This window comes from Podarcis vaucheri (genome assembly GCF_965113315.1).
Source record: "Podarcis vaucheri genome assembly, chromosome: 5".
NCBI classification, from domain to species: domain Eukaryota; kingdom Metazoa; phylum Chordata; class Lepidosauria; order Squamata; family Lacertidae; genus Podarcis; species Podarcis vaucheri.
In genome coordinates this window covers 72077701-72097239 of record NC_138763.1, presented here as the reverse complement: position 1 = coordinate 72097239, position 19539 = coordinate 72077701, and the positions used below count along the sequence as shown (strand labels likewise).

General features: G+C 45.3%; 1 protein-coding gene across 1 annotated transcript in view; it reads right to left on the bottom strand.

The window, feature by feature from the left end:
* Positions 1 to 19539, bottom strand: part of SGPL1 (sphingosine-1-phosphate lyase 1) — a 41986-nt gene that overhangs the window by 17385 nt on the left and 5062 nt on the right. Inside the window, exons 2-6 of the mRNA XM_082222084.1 lie at positions 13493 to 13658; positions 11794 to 11861; positions 11397 to 11544; positions 10199 to 10278; positions 7987 to 8115 (exon numbers count right to left, since the gene is read on the bottom strand). Coding sequence (XP_082078210.1) covers positions 7987 to 8115; positions 10199 to 10278; positions 11397 to 11544; positions 11794 to 11861; positions 13493 to 13658 — 591 coding nt within the window. The remainder of the gene's footprint in view (positions 1 to 7986; positions 8116 to 10198; positions 10279 to 11396; positions 11545 to 11793; positions 11862 to 13492; positions 13659 to 19539) is intronic.

The window sequence follows — 19539 nt, the reverse complement described above, 5'->3', positions numbered from 1 at the left end:
CCGTGTGCCTTCTTTTCGCGAAAGCTGAACAAATCTGAGAGAAACTACACGGTGTACGACCGGGAACTTCTTGCGATTTATGAGGCCTTCCGGAGATGGAGGCACCTACTAATTGGGGCACAACAGAAGGTGCAAGTGTGCACGGACCATAAGAATCTGGAGTATTGGAGAACTGCGCGAGTGCTCAACCAAAGGCAGTTGAGATGGGCCCAGGAGTTCTCCAAATTTAACTTTGAGATTTGTTACGTACCAGGCCCGGAGAACGTTAGGGCGGACGCTCTCTCACGCAAACCTGAATATTTGGAGGGAGAGGGTGCACCCGAAGAGACCCATGTCATTCCCGAGGACCGCTGGGTGTGTGGGGCGGCTTTGGTGGGGCAAAGGGAACTGGTAGAGGGAACGGTGCAGGATGAATACGCCCAGGACAAACTCAGGGGTCTCAGGAGGGAGGGAGACAAACCCGGGGGTTTTGAGGAGAGAAACGGGGCGTTGTACTACAAGGGAGCGTTATACATACCTGAAGGGGAATTGAGGGAAAAGGTACTCAAGCAACTGCACGATAGCCCCACAGCAGGGCATTTTGGGCAACACAAAACCATGTGGCTGGTTACCAGGGAATTCTGGTGGCCCAAGGTCAGGGAAGATGTGCGTGAATATGTGAGGGGGTGTGACCGATGTCAACGAGCCAAGGGGGAGAGGCGGGCACCGGCAGGTTTATTAGAACCACTACCCACGCCGGAAAGACCATGGGAGGCAGTGGCAATAGATTTCATGACTGATCTGCCCAGGTCCAAAGGGAAGACAGCCATTATGGTTGTGGTAGACCTGTTAACCAAGATGGCCCACTTTATAGCCTGCTCACATGCGGTCACAGCAGAAGAAACCGCTAAATTGTTTGTGAAAAATGTGTTTAGGTTGCATGGTGCCCCCTTGAGGGTGGTTTCGGACCGAGGGAAACAATTTACTTCCAGGTTCTGGAGGAAGCTCATGAGCTTATTGCATGTAGAGGTGAATTTTTCCACTGCCCGTCATCCAGAAACCAATGGGCAGGCGGAAAGAGCTAATGGTGTCCTCCAGCAATATTTGAGGTGTTATGTGAATGACAGAGAGAATGATTGGGTGGAGAAGCTGGCGTTGGCAGAATTTGCCTATAACAATGCAGAGAACGTGTCCACGGGGATGAGCCCTTTTTTGGCCAATCACGGGTGTCATCCCCGAGCCTTCCCGGGGGGGAGGGGGAGAACTGGAGCGTTCCTGCCGCAGAACAGTTCGTTGAAGAAATGGAAGCGATCCATCGCCAGCTCCAACTTAATTTAAACAGGGCGAAGGAGGAATATAAGAGGCAGGCAGACAAAACCAGAAGGGAAGGGGAAAGCATTAGGGTGGGGGACCAGGTGTGGCTGTCCACCCAAGGGTTACCATTTAAAGGAGGTTGTAAGAAGTTAAGACCCAAAAGACTGGGCCCATTTGAAGTCACGCAACAGGTCAACCCAGTGGCTTTCAGACTCCGGTTACCGAACCACATGAAGTTGCACCCAGTGTTCCACAGATCATTGCTGTCACCGTATATAGGGGACAGAGAGGGGAGGGTCAATAGGGGACCAGCTATGGAGGAAAAAGAACACAGCTACCATGTAGCGGAGATTCTCGATTCCAGGTGGAGGGGAGAGCAAGTAGAGTATTTGGTAATGTGGGAAGGGGAGCCGGAGTCGGAAAACACCTGGGTCAGGGCAGAGGATGTAGATGACGAGGTTTTGATTGAAACTTTTCATCAGAGATTCCCTAGAAAACCCCAGCCAGTGGCGAGGTTCCGGAGGGAATACTTCGCCACCACCGACGACGAAGAAGAGTTGGAGGGGTTCGCTGATTCCGAGGTGGAGGAGGATTCAGCGAGTCGGAACGAAGACCGATGGAGGGAATTGTTCGAGACGTCTGAAGATGAAGAGGATTCTTTTAGGGGTTTCAGCTCCTCACCGCCCAGAGGAGAGAGTAGGGGCGGGGGAGAGGGGGGCCCTGGAGGGGAGGTGGATGTCAGGGAACTGACATCGGAGGAAAGGGAAGTGGTAAGGCTCCCAGAGACTGGGAGAGAGTCAACAGCCAAAGCAGGGACCAGCAGGGGGAGCGCGGGGTCTCTGGAGGAGGATCTCAGTAATGCTGAGAGAGACGCAGCAGCCCAGGCAGGAAGCAGCAGGGGAGAGAAAGGGGTGAGAGACACTTCGAGCGAAAATAGCGGGGAGGTGTCAGAAGCAACTGCAGGGAGACCCATGCTTCGCCGGAAGCTGCCACGTCGTGAGTCCAGGAGACGCGTTTCCGTTAAGGAACTTCTTTGCTGGAAGCGCTTCCGCAGACAGCCACTGTCAGACTCTACTAGTGACTAGAGCAGACATGTCTGAGGAGCTCTGTCACACACAGAGGTTTGTGGGGTCGCACAAACTCTGAAGGGGCACAATTTTAAGCACAAGCAGCTAACCATCCCCTGACACTACAGTTCTTCACCACATTTAGTTTCTTTGTTTAGCGTAACAGCTCAAGAACTTTCTTTGAAGGGTAGTAAAAGGTAGAAGATGCTTGGGCTCAGTGGCTTTTGATGAGTGGTGGATGCTAGCAGATTGCAAAGGCAGCAGAGATTTGCAAGTTTTAATTTCAGGAAATTAATTACAAAGGGTCAGGATCATATTGCATCTCTCCCTGTTCCTCCTGCTCTTGCATTGACACACTTCTGCAAACATTCCATGCCTCTTACAAACATTTCATGGCAAAATCTCTGGCATGTCTTACCTCTTTAGATTAACAACTAGAGTATAGTCAGTGAAGGACACAGAAGTATGGGAGCTTGCAGCTGGCTTGCAGTGGCAGGGGGAGATCTAAGGGTAAGTTGTTTGGTTTTGCGGGGGTTGGCTGAGGTAGGTTTCTATGGTGCACCTCCCAAGGAGAGGAATCGGTCAAAGGTTGTTATGTAAACTTACTGTGAAGTGAAACTCTGTAGGCTTTAAAAAAATGTGAAGCAACTACAAAGGAAGTGGCAAAGAAGGATCTCCACAGCATGCATGTATTAGGAGGACCCGAGTCAAAAGGTAAAAGGTAAGGGACCCCTGGACAATTAAGTCCAGTCAAAAGTGTTAGAATTCCTGCTCCATGATTGCAGTCATGGGATTGCTGTCTATCACATGACGGTGTACGTTTTGACTCCACAAAGTGGGAAATGACGGAGACAGGATGTTTGTGTTACTGTGTTCTGTGACGTGGGACTATTGTCCTTTGTTCTTTCTCATTGCTGTTTGATGCTAGAGAGAGAGGGAGCCATGTTGCAGTGTTCCATGTGTGTTTATATGTAAATAAAGTAGATTAGCCAAAATGCTGAGTTGCTGAGGTCTGTTACGTAAGCTGTGAAGATTCTGTGGATCCCTAAGTGTGCTGATGTCAGTTGGCATTGGTCACTGTGATGTTCCGGCTTTTGAAGCTCCCGAACGATCAACCAGGAGGGAGAGAACATGCCAGTTGGGCATGTGTCTCTGCCAGGGTCCTACTCGAGTGTAGGACGAGCTCCTGACAAAAGGCGACTATGGAGTTGTGGCACTCATTTCGCTTTCAGGTCGGGGGAGCAGGTGTTTGTCCACAGACAGTTTTCTGGATCATGTGGCCAGTATGACTAAACCGCTTCTGGCGCAACAAAACACTGTGACAGAAACCAGAGCACACGGAAATGCCCTAATTATGTTTTCATTAATCAGGCATCGTTATTAGGCCTCAGGATAAACATTTGCCGTGCCCAAGCACTGAGGTAGGGCCTTGAAACTCAACAATTATATACTACGAGAAAATAGATCAAGAAAAACATTTTTTTAAAAGATTAGGAAAAGGAAATATCCGTGCTCTACTCTCAAGTAAAAAACAAAACAAAAAACGGACACTCAGAATTCCAAAAACACATTTTAGCTTCCAGAAATTTACAGCAAGAATAAAGAAAGAGGAAGATATATTGACAGGCATGGCAATAATCAATTAACAAAGACTGTACCACTTTTAAAAAAAGAATTGTTAATTGTATGTAAGCCTTTTTCTCTCTATAGTGCAGAAGGACCCATTTTATGTTGCCAAAAGTCAAACAGAATTAACTAAGCAAATAAAGGCTGCACTGGTGAATCCAGCAAATTAAGTCTGCACGGATTCAGTTAAATGGTATTTAGGCTCTTTTGAAAGTGTGGTGTCAGTACGTTTGTGCAAAATGGAACTGTGGCTCCTAAGACCTAATGGGGCTTCGTGATTAAGAGAATGAGCTGTGATGATCCCACCAAGCAGCCGCATTACACACACCCCTGTAACAAGAAGAAGGCTACTAGCCCGTCTTACAGGGTAGTTGTAAGCATTCATTGAGAATATATGTGAAGACCTTTAACCCTTGAGAGGAAATGCGAAGTAAATGCTAACCACCAACAAATATGCAGCTATTCAAGCAACTATTCATATCATTGAAGAATTGTTTCTTATGCCACACAGCCTCCTCAAAACACCATGTTGTATTTTCTGCTCCAAGTGAGTTCTATTAACCTCTAGCCATACAACTCTGAGTCCTATGAACTGTTAACCTCCTTCCTAAGTTTCACTGTCTGTGGGCAGCTCCTTCCCTACAGGATTGCAAGGCGATGCTAACCCTGCAAGACGAGTTTGCAAGAAATTAATTTTAATAAGGTCTCCGAGCACACGAAAGTACAACCCTCGCTTCCTTACATCACTGCCTGGGAGCCTGCTGCTTCTTTAGCAACAATGCCTTACCCAGTCTAGGTCACGGCTGGTGACTGGGCACCGAGAGCAGTGGTTTCAGTGTGCCGCTGCTTAGTTGGAAGCACTCTGCCTCAACTGATGGGCAAGACTGCACAACAACAGTCTCCGGTTCAGCCCCACAGACATAAGAGGACCAGCCCTCCTCACAAATAAGCCTCTTTCAGAGAAGTCACTTGGCAATTTTCATCTGCTGTTGGACAAGAGCAGCTGCCTCAGTACTTAAAACTGGAATTTTATCCTTGATCTCCCATTCAGGTCCTGTATACCTGAAGAAGTGTCTCCACCCCCTGAAGTCCAGCGCCGAGGGCCTTCTGGCGGTTCCCTCACTGCAAGAAGTGAGGATACAGGGAACCACGCAGAGGGCCTTTTCGGTAGTGGTGCCTGCCCTATGGAACACCCTCCAATCAGATGTCAAGGCAATAAGCAACTGTCTTACTTTTAAAAGACATCTGAAGTCAGCCCTGTTTAGGGAAGATTTTAATGTTTAATGCTGTATTGTGTTTTTAATATTCAGTTGGGAGCTGCCCAGAGTGTCTGGGGAAACCCAGCCAGATGTGCAGAGTATAAATATTAAATTATTATTATTATTATTATTATTATTATTATTATTATTATTATTCACCCCACACTCACATTCCTAAAAACGTACATGAAGCACAGAAGCACCTGCGAATACAGACAATGTACAGAAGGTATTTTTGGATCAGCGCAGATGACTGTGAAAGGCAAACTTAGGGCATATCTACATTAATCACTAAGATGTATTGCAGTTTATTCATCGTGACTTCCTCAGTGATTCCTGGGAAATGTGGTATGGTGAGGGTGCTGGTTGCAAGAGACCCTTAGCCTTCTCTGTCCCTCGTGAACTACAGTTCCCAGAGTTCCCTGAGAAGGGGGATAACTATTGCATAAGTCTAAGTCCATAGCACAGATGAGCATCCTAGCAGTAGAACTCTAGAGGCTGGTTTCATTGTTCATAAGGAACACAGTGAAGGCTAAAGAAAAACAGATTTTTTTTATTCTTGGTAGTTTTTCTGATAGCTTTTATTTACACGGAGTTAGAAGATTAACACCATCCAGCATATTGAATGGCAATATTATATCTTGCAAGTTCATGTACGTCCAGGAACTGGAAACGGTATTGTGAACCTGACAGTTTTACTCTGGGGAAACGTCTGGAGAATATACATATTGACATAAAGATGTTCATCTCTCTTGGTACAAAAGCAAATCAGTATACTTCACTTAAAGTGCATCATTATTATTTCGATTATTACCTACCCTTCATCATCAGGCTCCAGGGCAGTTACAACCATTTAAAATTCAGTATTTAAAATATGTAAAACAAATTGCAAGAACCGGGTAGGTCCTGAATACATGCATCTCATGTATCAAAAGCCAGGGTAAAGAGATGATGATTTATCTTTTATACGCTGCCTGTCTGACTAGGTTGCCGCAGTGACTCTTGAGCAGCTTCCAACAAACTATAAAACCACAGTAAAACATCAAAGCCATCAAAAGGCAAGCCCTTGACCTAGTACAGATCTGTAGCCAATCAACTGCCCAGTTGGTTTCAAGTCCATCTATGGCATCCATTATCTGCTCCCCATCACCCTCTTGGCATAGGTGAGACGCAATGATTCACAGCTTTGAAAGCCAGGGTTCCCAGATCCTGGCCCACATACAATGCCTCTTGAATTTAACAGACTGACTGTATGCAGAGCTCGACTGTTGTTGGACTACAACACCCATCACCCCTAGCTAGCAGGACCAATGGTCAGGGATGATGGGAGATGTAGTCCAATAACAGCTGGCGACCCAAGTTGGAGAAACACTCTTTATAGAATGGGACGCTGCATTGCTAGGGTCATAAACCCTAGGCTAACTGCGACACAAAGTTAAAATTAATGGGATTAAGCGTGCCTAAATCTCTGCTGGATTTAGGCCTCTCATCCCATATCTTCATTAGCAACATTGGGGAGGGGGGGTGTTTCCTGCCACCCCACCCCTTATTCTTGCAAACCTTGCAAGTGGCTGCAGGAGAGGGTCACTGAGTCAAACCACAGGGGATGTTTTTCTAGATCCAAAGTGAAACTGTGACGCTCCCTTGTTCTTTTTGCTATTGAATGCTGCATGTCATTTAACCTTGTTTCATTGAAATGTGGTTATTTTGTATATTATTTTTGTTTTGCTAGGTTGTTATGAAATTGCTATTGCATTATTTTGTTATGTTATGAAAGTTTTTGCAATGTTTGCTTGAAATGCATCTCTGTTTCTTTGTTGTAAGCAGCTTTAAGAAGTGTGTGTGGAAAAGCAGTATACAAATAAAGTGAATGAATGAATGAATCTTACTGACCCTAAACTGTTCCAGCAACAAACACCATCCACATTAGATCCAAAGGAACTCCTGCCTATTCACTCACCTTCTTGGCTACAGCATATAGAAGATGCTGCTACTAAACATATGAGTTGCTGAAATAACAACCACAATTTCACCCAACATATTTATTACATATAACTTGCTGTGATAACACACACACACACACACACGGGTGGGGGGGAGAACACAATTCTCTTTCAATTTTGACTTTTTCAAAAACTGGACACCCACAATTCTTGGTGTTGTCCTCTTTAGAAATGACAAGGCTTTTTATATTTGCAAGCAAGTTCACTGCCTGCACAGGTCAACCATTGACATTATGTAAACTAGCCAAGCAGCGTGCAACTTGGAAAAGAGGTTAATGAATAGGACTGCATAACTACCAAGGTATTTGGCAAGCTGTCCACAATTTCTTAATTACCTTTGGTGTCCACTGTGTCACCAGTTTGCCAGCACAGCTGTTAATTGTCAGGATAGCTTATATATGTTCTGCCTACACAGACATATAATTTAGCTACCTGTATTTTAGCTACGTAAAATTTGTTTTCAAACTTTAACAAAATTTAACGGTGTTTCGTTTCTCAACTGTTTTGTGGATTTCAGCTGTGGTTTGTCTACAATTTCATCTGTACACTGCTTAGGCAGCTCTTTCATCAAGCAGGTTATATACATATTCTAATAAATAAAATAACAATTTCATTAGAGTTGGCTAGACCCAAAGCAAATGCAGCTTCCCTTGGAAACAAGGCAAAAAAGACACACACTTTTTTCTGTAGTACAAATACACTAGCTGAAGCTAGCGGGACTCATGTCGTGTTACTTACTGTTCCACAAGATTTGGGCCCTCCATGGAAAAGCGCACAAGCCATTCTCACGACCTCTGCTTCCATCTTCCTCACGCCCGGAAATATATCTGGATGAAGCGGGTTACTCCATGCAAATTCCTCATAAACCTTCAGGGAGAAAATTGGCTCAGGTGAGATAGCTCCTCCAAAGTAAACCCTGAAAAGGTGATGCTGCACTGTTTTCTTATGTACAGGAGAAAGTCACCTCGCTCCCCATCCACCAAAGGTGACTGGTTTCGGAGAAATCACAGGAGGACACTGTGGAGTTTTCTCTGCTATAAAGTTAGTCCCAGAATGCTTTGCATACTCTCACCAATCTCATCATCCAAACACCGCAAAAGCTTTGAATACGAGTTACGTCTCACGTGATGGTAGCTGTGTGAAGTGCCGTGTGGAGCTATGCTCGGTGGCCTCAACCTGACAGACCCTACCTGTTCCACACATCCGCCAACATCCACACCTTGGCTGCAAAGTCTGAAGCAGGGATCCCTAGGCTAAACCATGTGAGAAGCCTACATGCACACACAGAGGAGGCTTCCCACCCAAGGCGTGGAGAGGGGTAGGGCCAGGCGACAAAATGCAGCAGAGGAGCAGAAGCAATCAGAGGCGGGGCCAGGAAGACCACGTGACCTGGGCTTCAAGCTCAAAGGGGGCCTCAAAGGTAGGCCCTTGCTATTTTGGGGGGAATTGTGGGTAAGTTTCACCACTTGCTCCTGAGCACATCAGACCAAAACGTGACAAACATGCTCATCTTAGAGCTGCAAATGGAAGCAAAAAAAATGTGTGATTTGACAAGAGACTGTTTTGTTTTGTTACCTGATACAGATTTTACCAAATTTCGGAGTTTAAAATGTTCACAAATATTAAGACAAATATATCCGTTCCGATGGCACATGGTTTGGCTGCGGTGAACTCAGATCGGCCGATTATATAAACAAAGCGCTACCACTCAGTGGCTGTTGTTGGATCGAGTGCATGTTGAAAGGTGGAGAACTGTAATATTTTCGTGCCTCCCTCTTCTTTTGGTGCCTTGTTTTATTTTCAGGTGTCGCCATCCATTCCTATCGTGGCTGGGGATTCTGGGGAAACCCAGAAGCAGCCCAGGGTCCCTCTGGACCTCTGAGGGGGGCCTACACAACCCTGGAGCAAGCACAGCCCTGCTCTTCTCCTGCAATTCTAATCACATGAGGCTCAGGTGCCTCTACAAAGCTAGTGTGACATTTCTTCCTACTTATTTTCTGTGACAGAAGGAAAAAATGTCACGCTAGCTTTGAAATTCTTTTTATGCGTGCTCTCATTGCAGAATTGCGTCAGGTTTGTTTCACAGGAAGCGATTCGCGATAAAATGATTTAAGTAAACTCACTGTAAACTGACTGTGGCAGAGGAAGGGACAGTCTACCAAATTCTTCCACCTTTTCCCTACAATTCCTATCTCCACTGGGCATGGGAAGGGGAAGGATAGGTTTAACTGAATTAATGCTTGGAAGTCACAGCATGTGGTAGCCAAATCACACCTTAGAATTATGAGCAAGACACATTAATACATTTGAAATGATTCACAGGGCATAAATTCAGGGGAATTTCTGCTTCCAATTCCAATGTGTGTGATCCCTAACCAGTACACCTACTTCACTGGCCTGCCTGAACCTCATTTACTCACAAGTGGGGTGGGGGGTTTTTCCCCTGTCACAATTTGTTTTCCACTTCACATTCCTTCCTGTTCCTTCAAAATAGAACGCCTCATTACAGGGAGAATTAGTTTATCCTTATTATTTAATTTGTATACCGCCCTTCACCAGAAGAGAGCACAGGGCAGTTCACAACATAAAAAATACAAAATGAGAACTTGCTTCATTTAAAATAAGTCATTAAAAAAATAAAAAATTGCACACATGCATTCAGTGTAGTGTAGTGGTCAAGAGTGGTAGATTCGTAATCTGGGGAACCGGGTTCGCTTCCCTCCTCCTCCACCTGCAGCTGCTGGGTGACCTTGGGCCAGTCACACTTCTCTGAAGTCTCTCAGCCCCACTCACCTCACAGAGTGTTTGTTGTGGGGGAGGAAGGGAAAGGAGAATGTTAGTCGCTTTGAGACTCCTTCGGGTAGTGATAAGGTGGGATATCAAATCCAAACTCTTCTTCTTCTTCAACAAACAGAAGGATAAACATATAGCTTTTACCACACTGAATTACCTTCACAAGCAGATCCGTGAGTTTCTTATCCCCGCTGTACACTGTCCCAGACACTTTCCCGTCTTCCCAGTTTACTTCACCTGAAAGCACGGAGACAAGAAACCGCCCGTCATATTTAAAAGCACTTTGCCGATCAAAACTGCAGTTGATTGACTGTTCACACAACGGTCTATGGAGACAACATTAAAACTACAGTCTAGCACAGAGCTGGGGAACATTTACTCTGCATGCAGAATTAGGCCCAACAGGTCTCCCTTTCTGACCCACAAGGCTGGTTTTTTTCTAAGTCACACCCACCTGCCGCTCGCCTGACCTCATATCAGGCATTGGGCGGATAAAAACAAGGCAATGTGGGGTTTTAAGACACCCTTTGTCAGAGACAACTATCAGCAGATAGGCAAGGGGGTTTTTAAGCACTTGCAAACAGCCTGCCTCTTTAACTATTGTTAAAAAGCAATGATTAACCATGGAACTGTAAAGTTATTATTTGCTGATTTTACTGTTTACTATTGGATTCTAATGGATTACTGAATATTGATTTACTTGATCTATATGACCAGGAAAGCTGTTTGTGGACAAACGCTGGCTCCCTCGGCCTGAAGCGAGATGAGCCCCACACCCCATAGTCACCTTTGACTGGACGTAACTGTCCAGGGGTCCTTTACCTTTAACCTATATGTGTTGGAAGCCACTCAGAGCGGCTGGGGCAACCCAACCAGATGGGCGGTGTATAACTCACAATATTATTATTATTAATAATAATATCCGTATTATTACTACTATTACAACAGCAGGTGGCAGGAATTCATGCTCCAGAATGGGACCCAAACTTATAATAATCTCTTTCTGGAAGAGAGAAATGTCCAACACTTGTGAAAAATACATGGCAAGGAGAAATCTTGAAAATCAGGTTTTACACCCCTCCAAACAGGAGCTCTCCAAACTTTCTAAGTCAAGTTAGTATTTCCTCATATTCATGCAACTAACAACATTACTTCGCTTTTATGAGACAGTGGCAGGGTTTTTATTTTGTTCTCTTCTCCAAGAACTATGCTTCCATCATTAATTGAGAATGAAGGCTGAGTATTTGTAATACACAGCCATTTGCTGCTGCTTATTAATTAACATTGGCACTGGAGCAGAGCATAGCAGATGCTGAAACTGATTGACACGTGCCAGTATGCATTCAGACTCATACCCATAGAGCTGTATTCTTTCATCTTCTTCAGCACATCTGGTTGGCTCAAACCTTTTGCCGGCAGGATTTTGACATAACCCGTTTTTTCTTTCAAGAAACTTAAGGTGTTGGCCATATCGTCCATAGTCTTATTCATCTGTTTCTTTATCTGTTAGGATAGACAAACACACATGCAAATATAATATGAACAGATTCTAATCATGGGGATAATTTAATTGCAAATTCCTTGCAAAAAAAATAGTTCAAGCCTTGAGTTCAATTTTAAACAAGGTGACCTCTTTTCACAGGTATGCTTTTAATTCCCTCCACCTACCCGAGCATCAAATGATAAAGAGCAATAAATATGTTTCCTCCTAGCAAATTAAATAGGTAAGTAGCTCAATGCTTAAAAACTTACAATAGTTCCAATAAAGGGCAATTTGCGTAAATTTCTGAAGAACCACTTTTTAGATCGTGATGTTAAACCTAGAAAGAAAACATTAAAAAAATATATATTATTATTCAGCCCCAAAATTTCCAAATGTTTTTTTTTTTACTTGCCAGGGTAGAGAGGAATCCCTGCTTCTTGAGTACAGAAGGCTTCCTGCTTCAGCAAGCTGCCTTCTACCCCTCTTGCATGCTTACCTGCACTGCCCTCTAGCCATCAAAGTTCCCAGCAATTTGTTGCCAAGACCTTTGCACTGCCCCTACTGATCCCAAGCACATCCGTGTGCGCATCTTTGGGAATTGCAAAGCCCTGCATGCACACAGGAGAAGGCTGGCATGCACGAAATTTCTGAGCTGCGAAGCTTCCCCAGATGCTCTTAGACCAGAAGGGGCAAGGATATAAATGAAATGGATGTCTGCTTTGCGAAGCTGGAAATGCTCTGAAGCCTTCTGAATTCCTGTCTGTGCATAGCAATGGGGGTGGAAGGATAAACCCAATCCAAAAGCTTATGGATGGAATGAACACAGAAAGCAGCACGGATCACATTTGGACATGTGCTGTAGGAAAAAACACTAATACCAACAAGGGGGTGTGGAACCTAATGAAGGCCAAAAACTAGGCTTTTGTGTTAAACTAAGAACCAACTTGTTGCCTGTGTTATCCAACATGTCTGTATTTAAAATGCTACCTTTCTTTTCTCCATCAAGGACACACGTGCTCACACACACACATGGATATCAAGACCTATCACACCCTACAACAGAGAGTATAACATTTCTTCAATACCATAACCCTGAACTGCAGAGGTGATGGCTAATTTATGAATTTGTTGCATTTGAGTACGTAACTTGTGCACACTCTCTCTCTCTCTTGCCATGAACCCTATCAACATATAACTTTATTTGGTGGACCTCTTCTACAATACCCAACTTTGAACATTTTGGAGCCAGCTGTTCAAAACGAAACCACAGTTTAGCCTTTTATTTCTAGAAGTATTTATATGTGGCCCGGTCACGTTAAGTATCAAGGCAGTGGGCATCATAACAAAATATAACAATAAAAACAATAAAAAAATAAAACAATGTGGGAGTCCCAAGGACTATATAGGGAAGAAGCCCCTGCATCTGTGGTCCCAATCCCTGGAATAAAGCATTACAGAAATGGACCTGAGTGAGCCTCAAGCTCACACACTCCCATCTCTCCTGGCTGAGCCACAGGAAATTTGAAAGCTTTCATTTCTGTTTTAGATCAGCTACAGCTTGCTCATGCATCTAAACCTGAGCAAACTGTGGTTATCCTTAACTCTGATTATGTACACAAGCCAACTCCAAACCAGGCTGGCTTGTTTCCACTAATATTAAGGTTAAACACAGTTTAGGATTTGGACAACACAGCAAACTGTGGTTAGTCTTAAAGAGAAATGGAAACTTCTGCTCTCCTCCTTGAAGCTGCACTGGAGGAGAAGCCAAGCTCTCATAAATTATAGTTTAGTCTTAGGGCCAAACACAGCCATAGACGTGGAAATAAAACAAGGTGAAGAGTTAGTTGGGACTTTCTAACCTCACCTCTTTGCTACCACGAAGGTCAGGGGCTTTTAAAAATGAAATCATGCTACGCAAATGGAGTGGACCCCCCAATTCCTCACATTGGAGATGCACACAGCACTTACTTTCTTGTTGGAAGAGGAACATGTATAGCCAAACAAACAGGAGGGTAGCCCCAATTGTGGATGTTACCAGTTGCCAGGGCTCAGCCCCAGCACACTTTGCATTCACGGCATTTCTTGTTTCGTTTAAATATTGCAGAAGGATTTCTTTGTAAGGAACAACTGCATCCTAGAAAAGAAGAGAAAGCACCCATGAGGCAGAGGGCAAGGGCAAGACCAAGGCAGAATGAACAAATGTGGCTATAAAGTGAGGTTGATTTATTTGCTATGAGCATGAGACTCTTAATCTCAGGGACATGAGTTCGAGCCCCACATTGGGCAAAAAGATTCCCACATTGCCGGGGGTTGGACTAGATGAGCCTCGTGGTCGCTTCCAACTCTATAATACTATTGTTCTAAAGTTCTCAGCTACAATATTTGTGTATCGCAAAAACTAATAAAAATTATTTACCCCAAAAATGGACAGGCAAAATCCTTGCTCAGCGATAAGTGATGTTGCACAGAGGTGGAGAGTCATCAAAGAGGGATGAGGTGGGATTTTCTCAGCAGGAGGTTCCAAGGTCAAGAAGTGGCCACAATGAAGGTCCCAACCAAGCACAACTCAGTGTCCCAATCAAGTGTCCCAACCAAGCACAACTCAGATATTGAGGGAGATGCAAAAAAGAGCCTCCATGGGAAATCTTAGGGAGAATTTTGGCTCAAATGGGACGACAGCTCTGAAGGTAACTGTGTCCCAAACCATTTAGCGTAGGGTTGGGGAAAGTGTGGTCTTCCAGATGTTGCTGGACTACAACTCCCATCATCCCTGACCGTGGGCTATGTTTGTTGCACAAGAGCACTAAACCAACCTCAATTGTGCCGCCTGACTCTGCTGGCATGTGAATGAATCCTATCTGAAAACAACAACCCTCTCCATCAGTCCCCGTTAATCCAAAATAAGAACCACCAGCGCACAGGGATAAATCCATGTTTAGTGTCTCCCACTAAAACTAACCGGTGTTTGCTGTTCTTGAGACTGTGTATTTTGTAACTGCTTTCGTCATCAGCCAAGATTTCCTCAGGGTAAGTTCTCCCTGTGTAAGTTTAAAATTACAGCTCAACAGCAACACGGAACATCTTCCATCAAAGTTAGCCTCCCATTCATTTCCACAGGGCTGTCTTGCACCACAACTTTTGAATGGCATCAATGGACAATGCAGGATCTGCCGTATCAGCTTGAGGTTCCAGAACTTTAGCCCCACAAAGGACAACTCTGGAATGTGTAGCTCCTTAAACACAAGCTTCCTTTATTTTTCCTAACATCTTTTGTTGTAAGTAGAAGGTGGGGGAAGACCTCTGCTGTAGCAAATGCACTGAAGAAAGGAACCTTTCCAGTCTCAATCTCAATACAGTGGTACCTCGGGTTACATACGCTTCAGGTTACAGACTCCGCTAACCCAGAAATAGTACCTGGGTTTAAGAACTTTGCTTCAGGATGAGAACAGAAATCGTGCGGCGGTGGCGCAGCGACAGCGGGAGGCCCCATTAGCTAAAGTGGTGCTTCAGGTTAAGAACGGACCTCCAGAACGAATTAAGTACATAACCAGAGGTACCACTGTACTTGATGAGTGTTGCTTCCTACCATTTCCCCTTTCCCACCTCACTGTGTAACCTTGAGCCCATACCCCTTAAAGAAACCAACCCTTGATATTTCAAATTCACAGTTGCGGTCCTTTGTCAACCATGTCGGTCATATCCAGCTCCCAATCTCTTAAAGCCACGCTGCAGAAAATACAAATTTTTACGGCTGCACTCTGCTCCTCAGACCTGTTCTTCCACATCCAACTTTTGAAACCTTCTTCTGAGCAAGGTCCCTACCAAGGTGTGGCGATTTCGCCTTAATTCAAATGCACAATAGCAGAATGCAGTGAGTAAGCCTGTGGAATCCTGCTTGTCGAATTTGCATAGGCCACTATGGGAAGCAAAACGCCAGGCTGGAGATGCCTCTGGTCTAATTCAAATGAGCTTTTGTTTTGCATTAATTAATTATTTAATTAATTATAATAGTTTTATTATTTGTACCCCCGCTCATCTGACTGGGTTGGCCCAGCCATTCTGGGCAGCTTGCAACATTTATAAAACATAATAAAACATTACACATTTTAGGGCCATCCACATCATGAATGCAATTACCTAACATTTGCACCCCCAGAAGCGGAGAAGATGGGAAGTTATAGACAAGAAGGATCCCTTGACACCTTAGATGCCTGACACATTTATTGACTAGCAACTTCTGATAGTTGATGCCACAACACCACAGTGGCCCTACAAAGAGCCACAGAACGGTTTTATTCAAAGGGGAAATAATTTGAATTGTGGGAAGAGTACCCAACAATGGATAACTAATATGAGACACATCACGTGGGGGGGGGGGAGACTCACTACTCTGTCGCACCAATCACTATTGTAACCAGATATGCCTGGATAGCTCCGTTGGTTAGAGCGTGGTGCTGATAATGCCAAGGTTGCAGGTTCGATCCCTGTTTGGGGCGGCTGCCTATTCCTGCATTGCAGGAGGCTGGACTAGAATGATCCTCAGGGATCATTAATACGATACCATGAGCCATTATACATTCCAGCAGCTGTTCTTCTTTCTCTCCTCAACACATCCAGTTCCTGACATCACCGGCTGGCAAGATAAGGACTGTCCAAAGCTTTGGAGAGCCACCGGTAGTCAATGTTGACCAGGGTCAGGGAACCTGTGGCCCTCCAGGTGTTGTTGGACTCCAACTCCCATCAGCCCCACCAACAAGGCCAATGGCCGGGGAGAATGGGAATTGTATTCCAGTATCTGGAGGCTCACAGGTTCTCCACCTCTGGTGTAGACAGTGCTCAGCAAGATGGGACAATGGTCTTGACTTGGCGGACGGCAGGTTCCTATGTTGCTAACATGTCGAAATACAGAAGTTTCACAACTCCCCTCTTCCCCTTACTGCCACTTCAATCCCTATGCATTTGTTTACTTGCAGGCGCATAAATGACTTACCGTATATACTCAAGTATAAGCCGACTTTTTCAGCACATATTTTATGCTGAAAAAGCCCCCCATGGCTTATACTGTTCCTCCCTCCTCCTCCGCTGCTGCCGCCACCAGCCTCTCGGCAGCACCCTAGGTAGGCAGGGGGACGTGAGGGGCTGGGGGGGAGAGAGAAGCCCCCTCTGCCATGTGCACATGCGCATGCACACACACGCACTCTGGCCCACCAGGAGGTTTGTGGTATGGTGAACCGGCTTATACTTGAGTCAATAAGTTTCCCAGTTTTTCGTGGTAAAATTAGGTGCCTCGGCTTATATTTGGGTTGGCTTATACTCGAGTATATACGGTAAGTAATTTTTACTTCCATCAATGCATATATACATAAGCCTGCTTTATTAGGCAGCAGCAAGTAAGCCGTATGCATTTTTCATTATCCGAAGCCTTTCGAAAGAGGAACAAAGAAAGCCAGCCAAGCAATCCCTTTTTTGTCTTATGCAGAGGTGCTTTTTATCCAAGAGAGGTTCATGTTCCCTTTTTTTACAGAGGTTTGAAGTTCAGCATGAACTGTTCTATCTGCTCTTTATCAGGATGCTTATATAATACAGATCTGAAGATTAGAACCTGCTAAGCTTGTGTCTTCTACCAGAGTACAAGAGATAACAAGCCTCTACTTTGCAGCTATGCTCCTTGACGGGACCCCCCTAGCTTTTATTGCTCCTTACACCACTATTACACAACAGAACTGCTGATGGCAGGCAGAAAGCGAGGGCACACGTCCACCTGTTTCTGGACAACCTCCCAAACCATCTCCCTGGGTATTCCAACTAGCAATCGGAAGTTAATCCTCTTTAACATTTGTATGAAACTGCTGGGATAAGCTACTCAGAGACACAGAACAAGGTGTCTCCATGTATGCTGATAACACTAAACGCCCTCTCTCTATTTTTTTCAGGGCGTTCAGGTGAGGCAACGCGAGTGTTGAACAAGTATGTGAAATCTGTAATGGTCTGCATGATAAAACAGGAGTCAGAAATGGGTTTGTTTGTATACCCAGAAAGGATCAAAATTGCAATCTGGGGGTACTCTTTGACTCAACTTTGTCACAGAGTCCCTGGTAGCCTCTGGGACAGTAAAGTGCCTTTCATCAGCTTATCAGTGCTGTGGCATCATCTAGATCAGGGGTCAGCAAACTTTTTCAGCAGGGGGCCGGTCCACTGTCCCTCAGACCTTGTGGGGGGCCAGACTATTTGCGGGGGGATGAACAAATTCCTATGCCCCACAAATAACCCAGAGATGCATTTTAAATAAAAGCACACTTTCTACTTATGTAAAAACCCCAGGTAAGCCCCATAAATAACCCAGAGATGCTTTTTACATAAAAGGACACATTCTACTCATGTAAAAACAGGCTGTTTCCCGGACCGTCCGCAGGCCTGATTTAGAAGGCGATTGGGCCAGATCCGGCCCCTGGGCCTTAGCCTGCCTACCCATGATCTAAGCAATATTGATGATTATGTACTCTCTTTACTTGTCTTCTAATTTGAGGACATCTTCTGTATCCCCTCATACCACTCCAACTCTTATTAAGAGCAACCTCAACTCCAACAGTTGCCTGTACTTTTGTAACAAAAAAAGAACTTGTCTAACAAGAGGTGTTTCATTGGTTTGTGGAATTAGCAAGTTGGAAAAAATTAGAAGCAATGCCCGTGGTTTAAGAATGCAGATACACCCTGAAGAACAAAGACAGCTTCTGAAGATCCAAAATTCCAGAGGCCATTAAAGTCCCTGCTCTTCAAATTCAGATTCTTCAGAGAAATGCAGTTCTCACCAAAACAGAAAACCTGCAGTCTGGGCTGTGCCATTTTATCACACTGTAAAGTATATTCACACAAGAAAGTTCAAAACAAAGAAAGCTGACCTGTCAGGGAGAAGATTTAAGTTAGAACTCTTCACCCTCATATGCTAGCATTCTTTGTGCAGGGAAATATATACAGTGGTACCCCGCAAGACGAACGCCTCGCAAGACGGAAAACCCGCTAGACGAAAGGGTTTTCCGTTTTGGAGGCGCTTCGCAAAACGAATTTCCCTATGGGCTTGCTTCGCAAGACGACAGCCCATAGGGAAATCTCCGGGACAGCGGGGAAGCGCAGCGCGTCTTCCCCACTGTCCTCGGACCTCCTCCCGCCGCCGGGCATCGGAACGAAGCTCCGATGCCGGGCAGGGGGGGAACGTCTCCTCCCGCCGCCGGGCATCGGAACGAAGGTCCGATGCCGGGCGGGGGGGACGCCTCCTCCCGCCGCCGGGCATCGGAACGAAGGTCCGATGCCGGGCGGGGGGGGGGGAAACGCCTCCTCCCGCCGCCGGGCATCAGAACGAAGGTCCGATGCCGGGGGGGAACATCTCCTCCCGCCGCCCGGCATCGGATGGCTTTCCTGAAGACTTGGGGTGGGAGGAGGGTTTTCCTTCCCACCGCCAACATTCAGAATGCTGTTCTGAATGTTGGTGGTGGGGAGGAAAAACCCTCCTCCCACGCAAGCCCCGGGAACAGAGGGAAAGCGCTGCGCCCCTTCCCCTCTGTTCCCGTACCTGTCCTGAAGGCTTTCGGTGCGGAGAAAAGCCCTTCTCCGCACCGCCAGCCTGGCAAGCGGTTTCCCTAGGAACGCATTAATTGATTTTCAATGCATTCCTATGGGAAACCGTGCTTCGCAAGACGAAAAACTCGCAAGAAGAAAAAACTTGCGGAACGAATTAATTTCGTCTTGCGAGGCACCACTGTATTCAGCTCTGTGAGCCTCAACTTGAAGACTAAAGTAACACAGTCCATAAACAGGTTTGCTTTCTTAGTGACAACGAGATCACTGTAGATAAAATTCAGGGCATGGCTGCTTTCTTGCTCAATTCCTATATACCCTAAGGAACCTTACTGCATTTTTGACCTACAGTATGAAAAATCAGCCCAGACTGGTAGGAGTCTGTGATAAAAGAATGTTGCAAACATATAATTTGTTTTGTTTTTCAATGATATAAAGGTAAG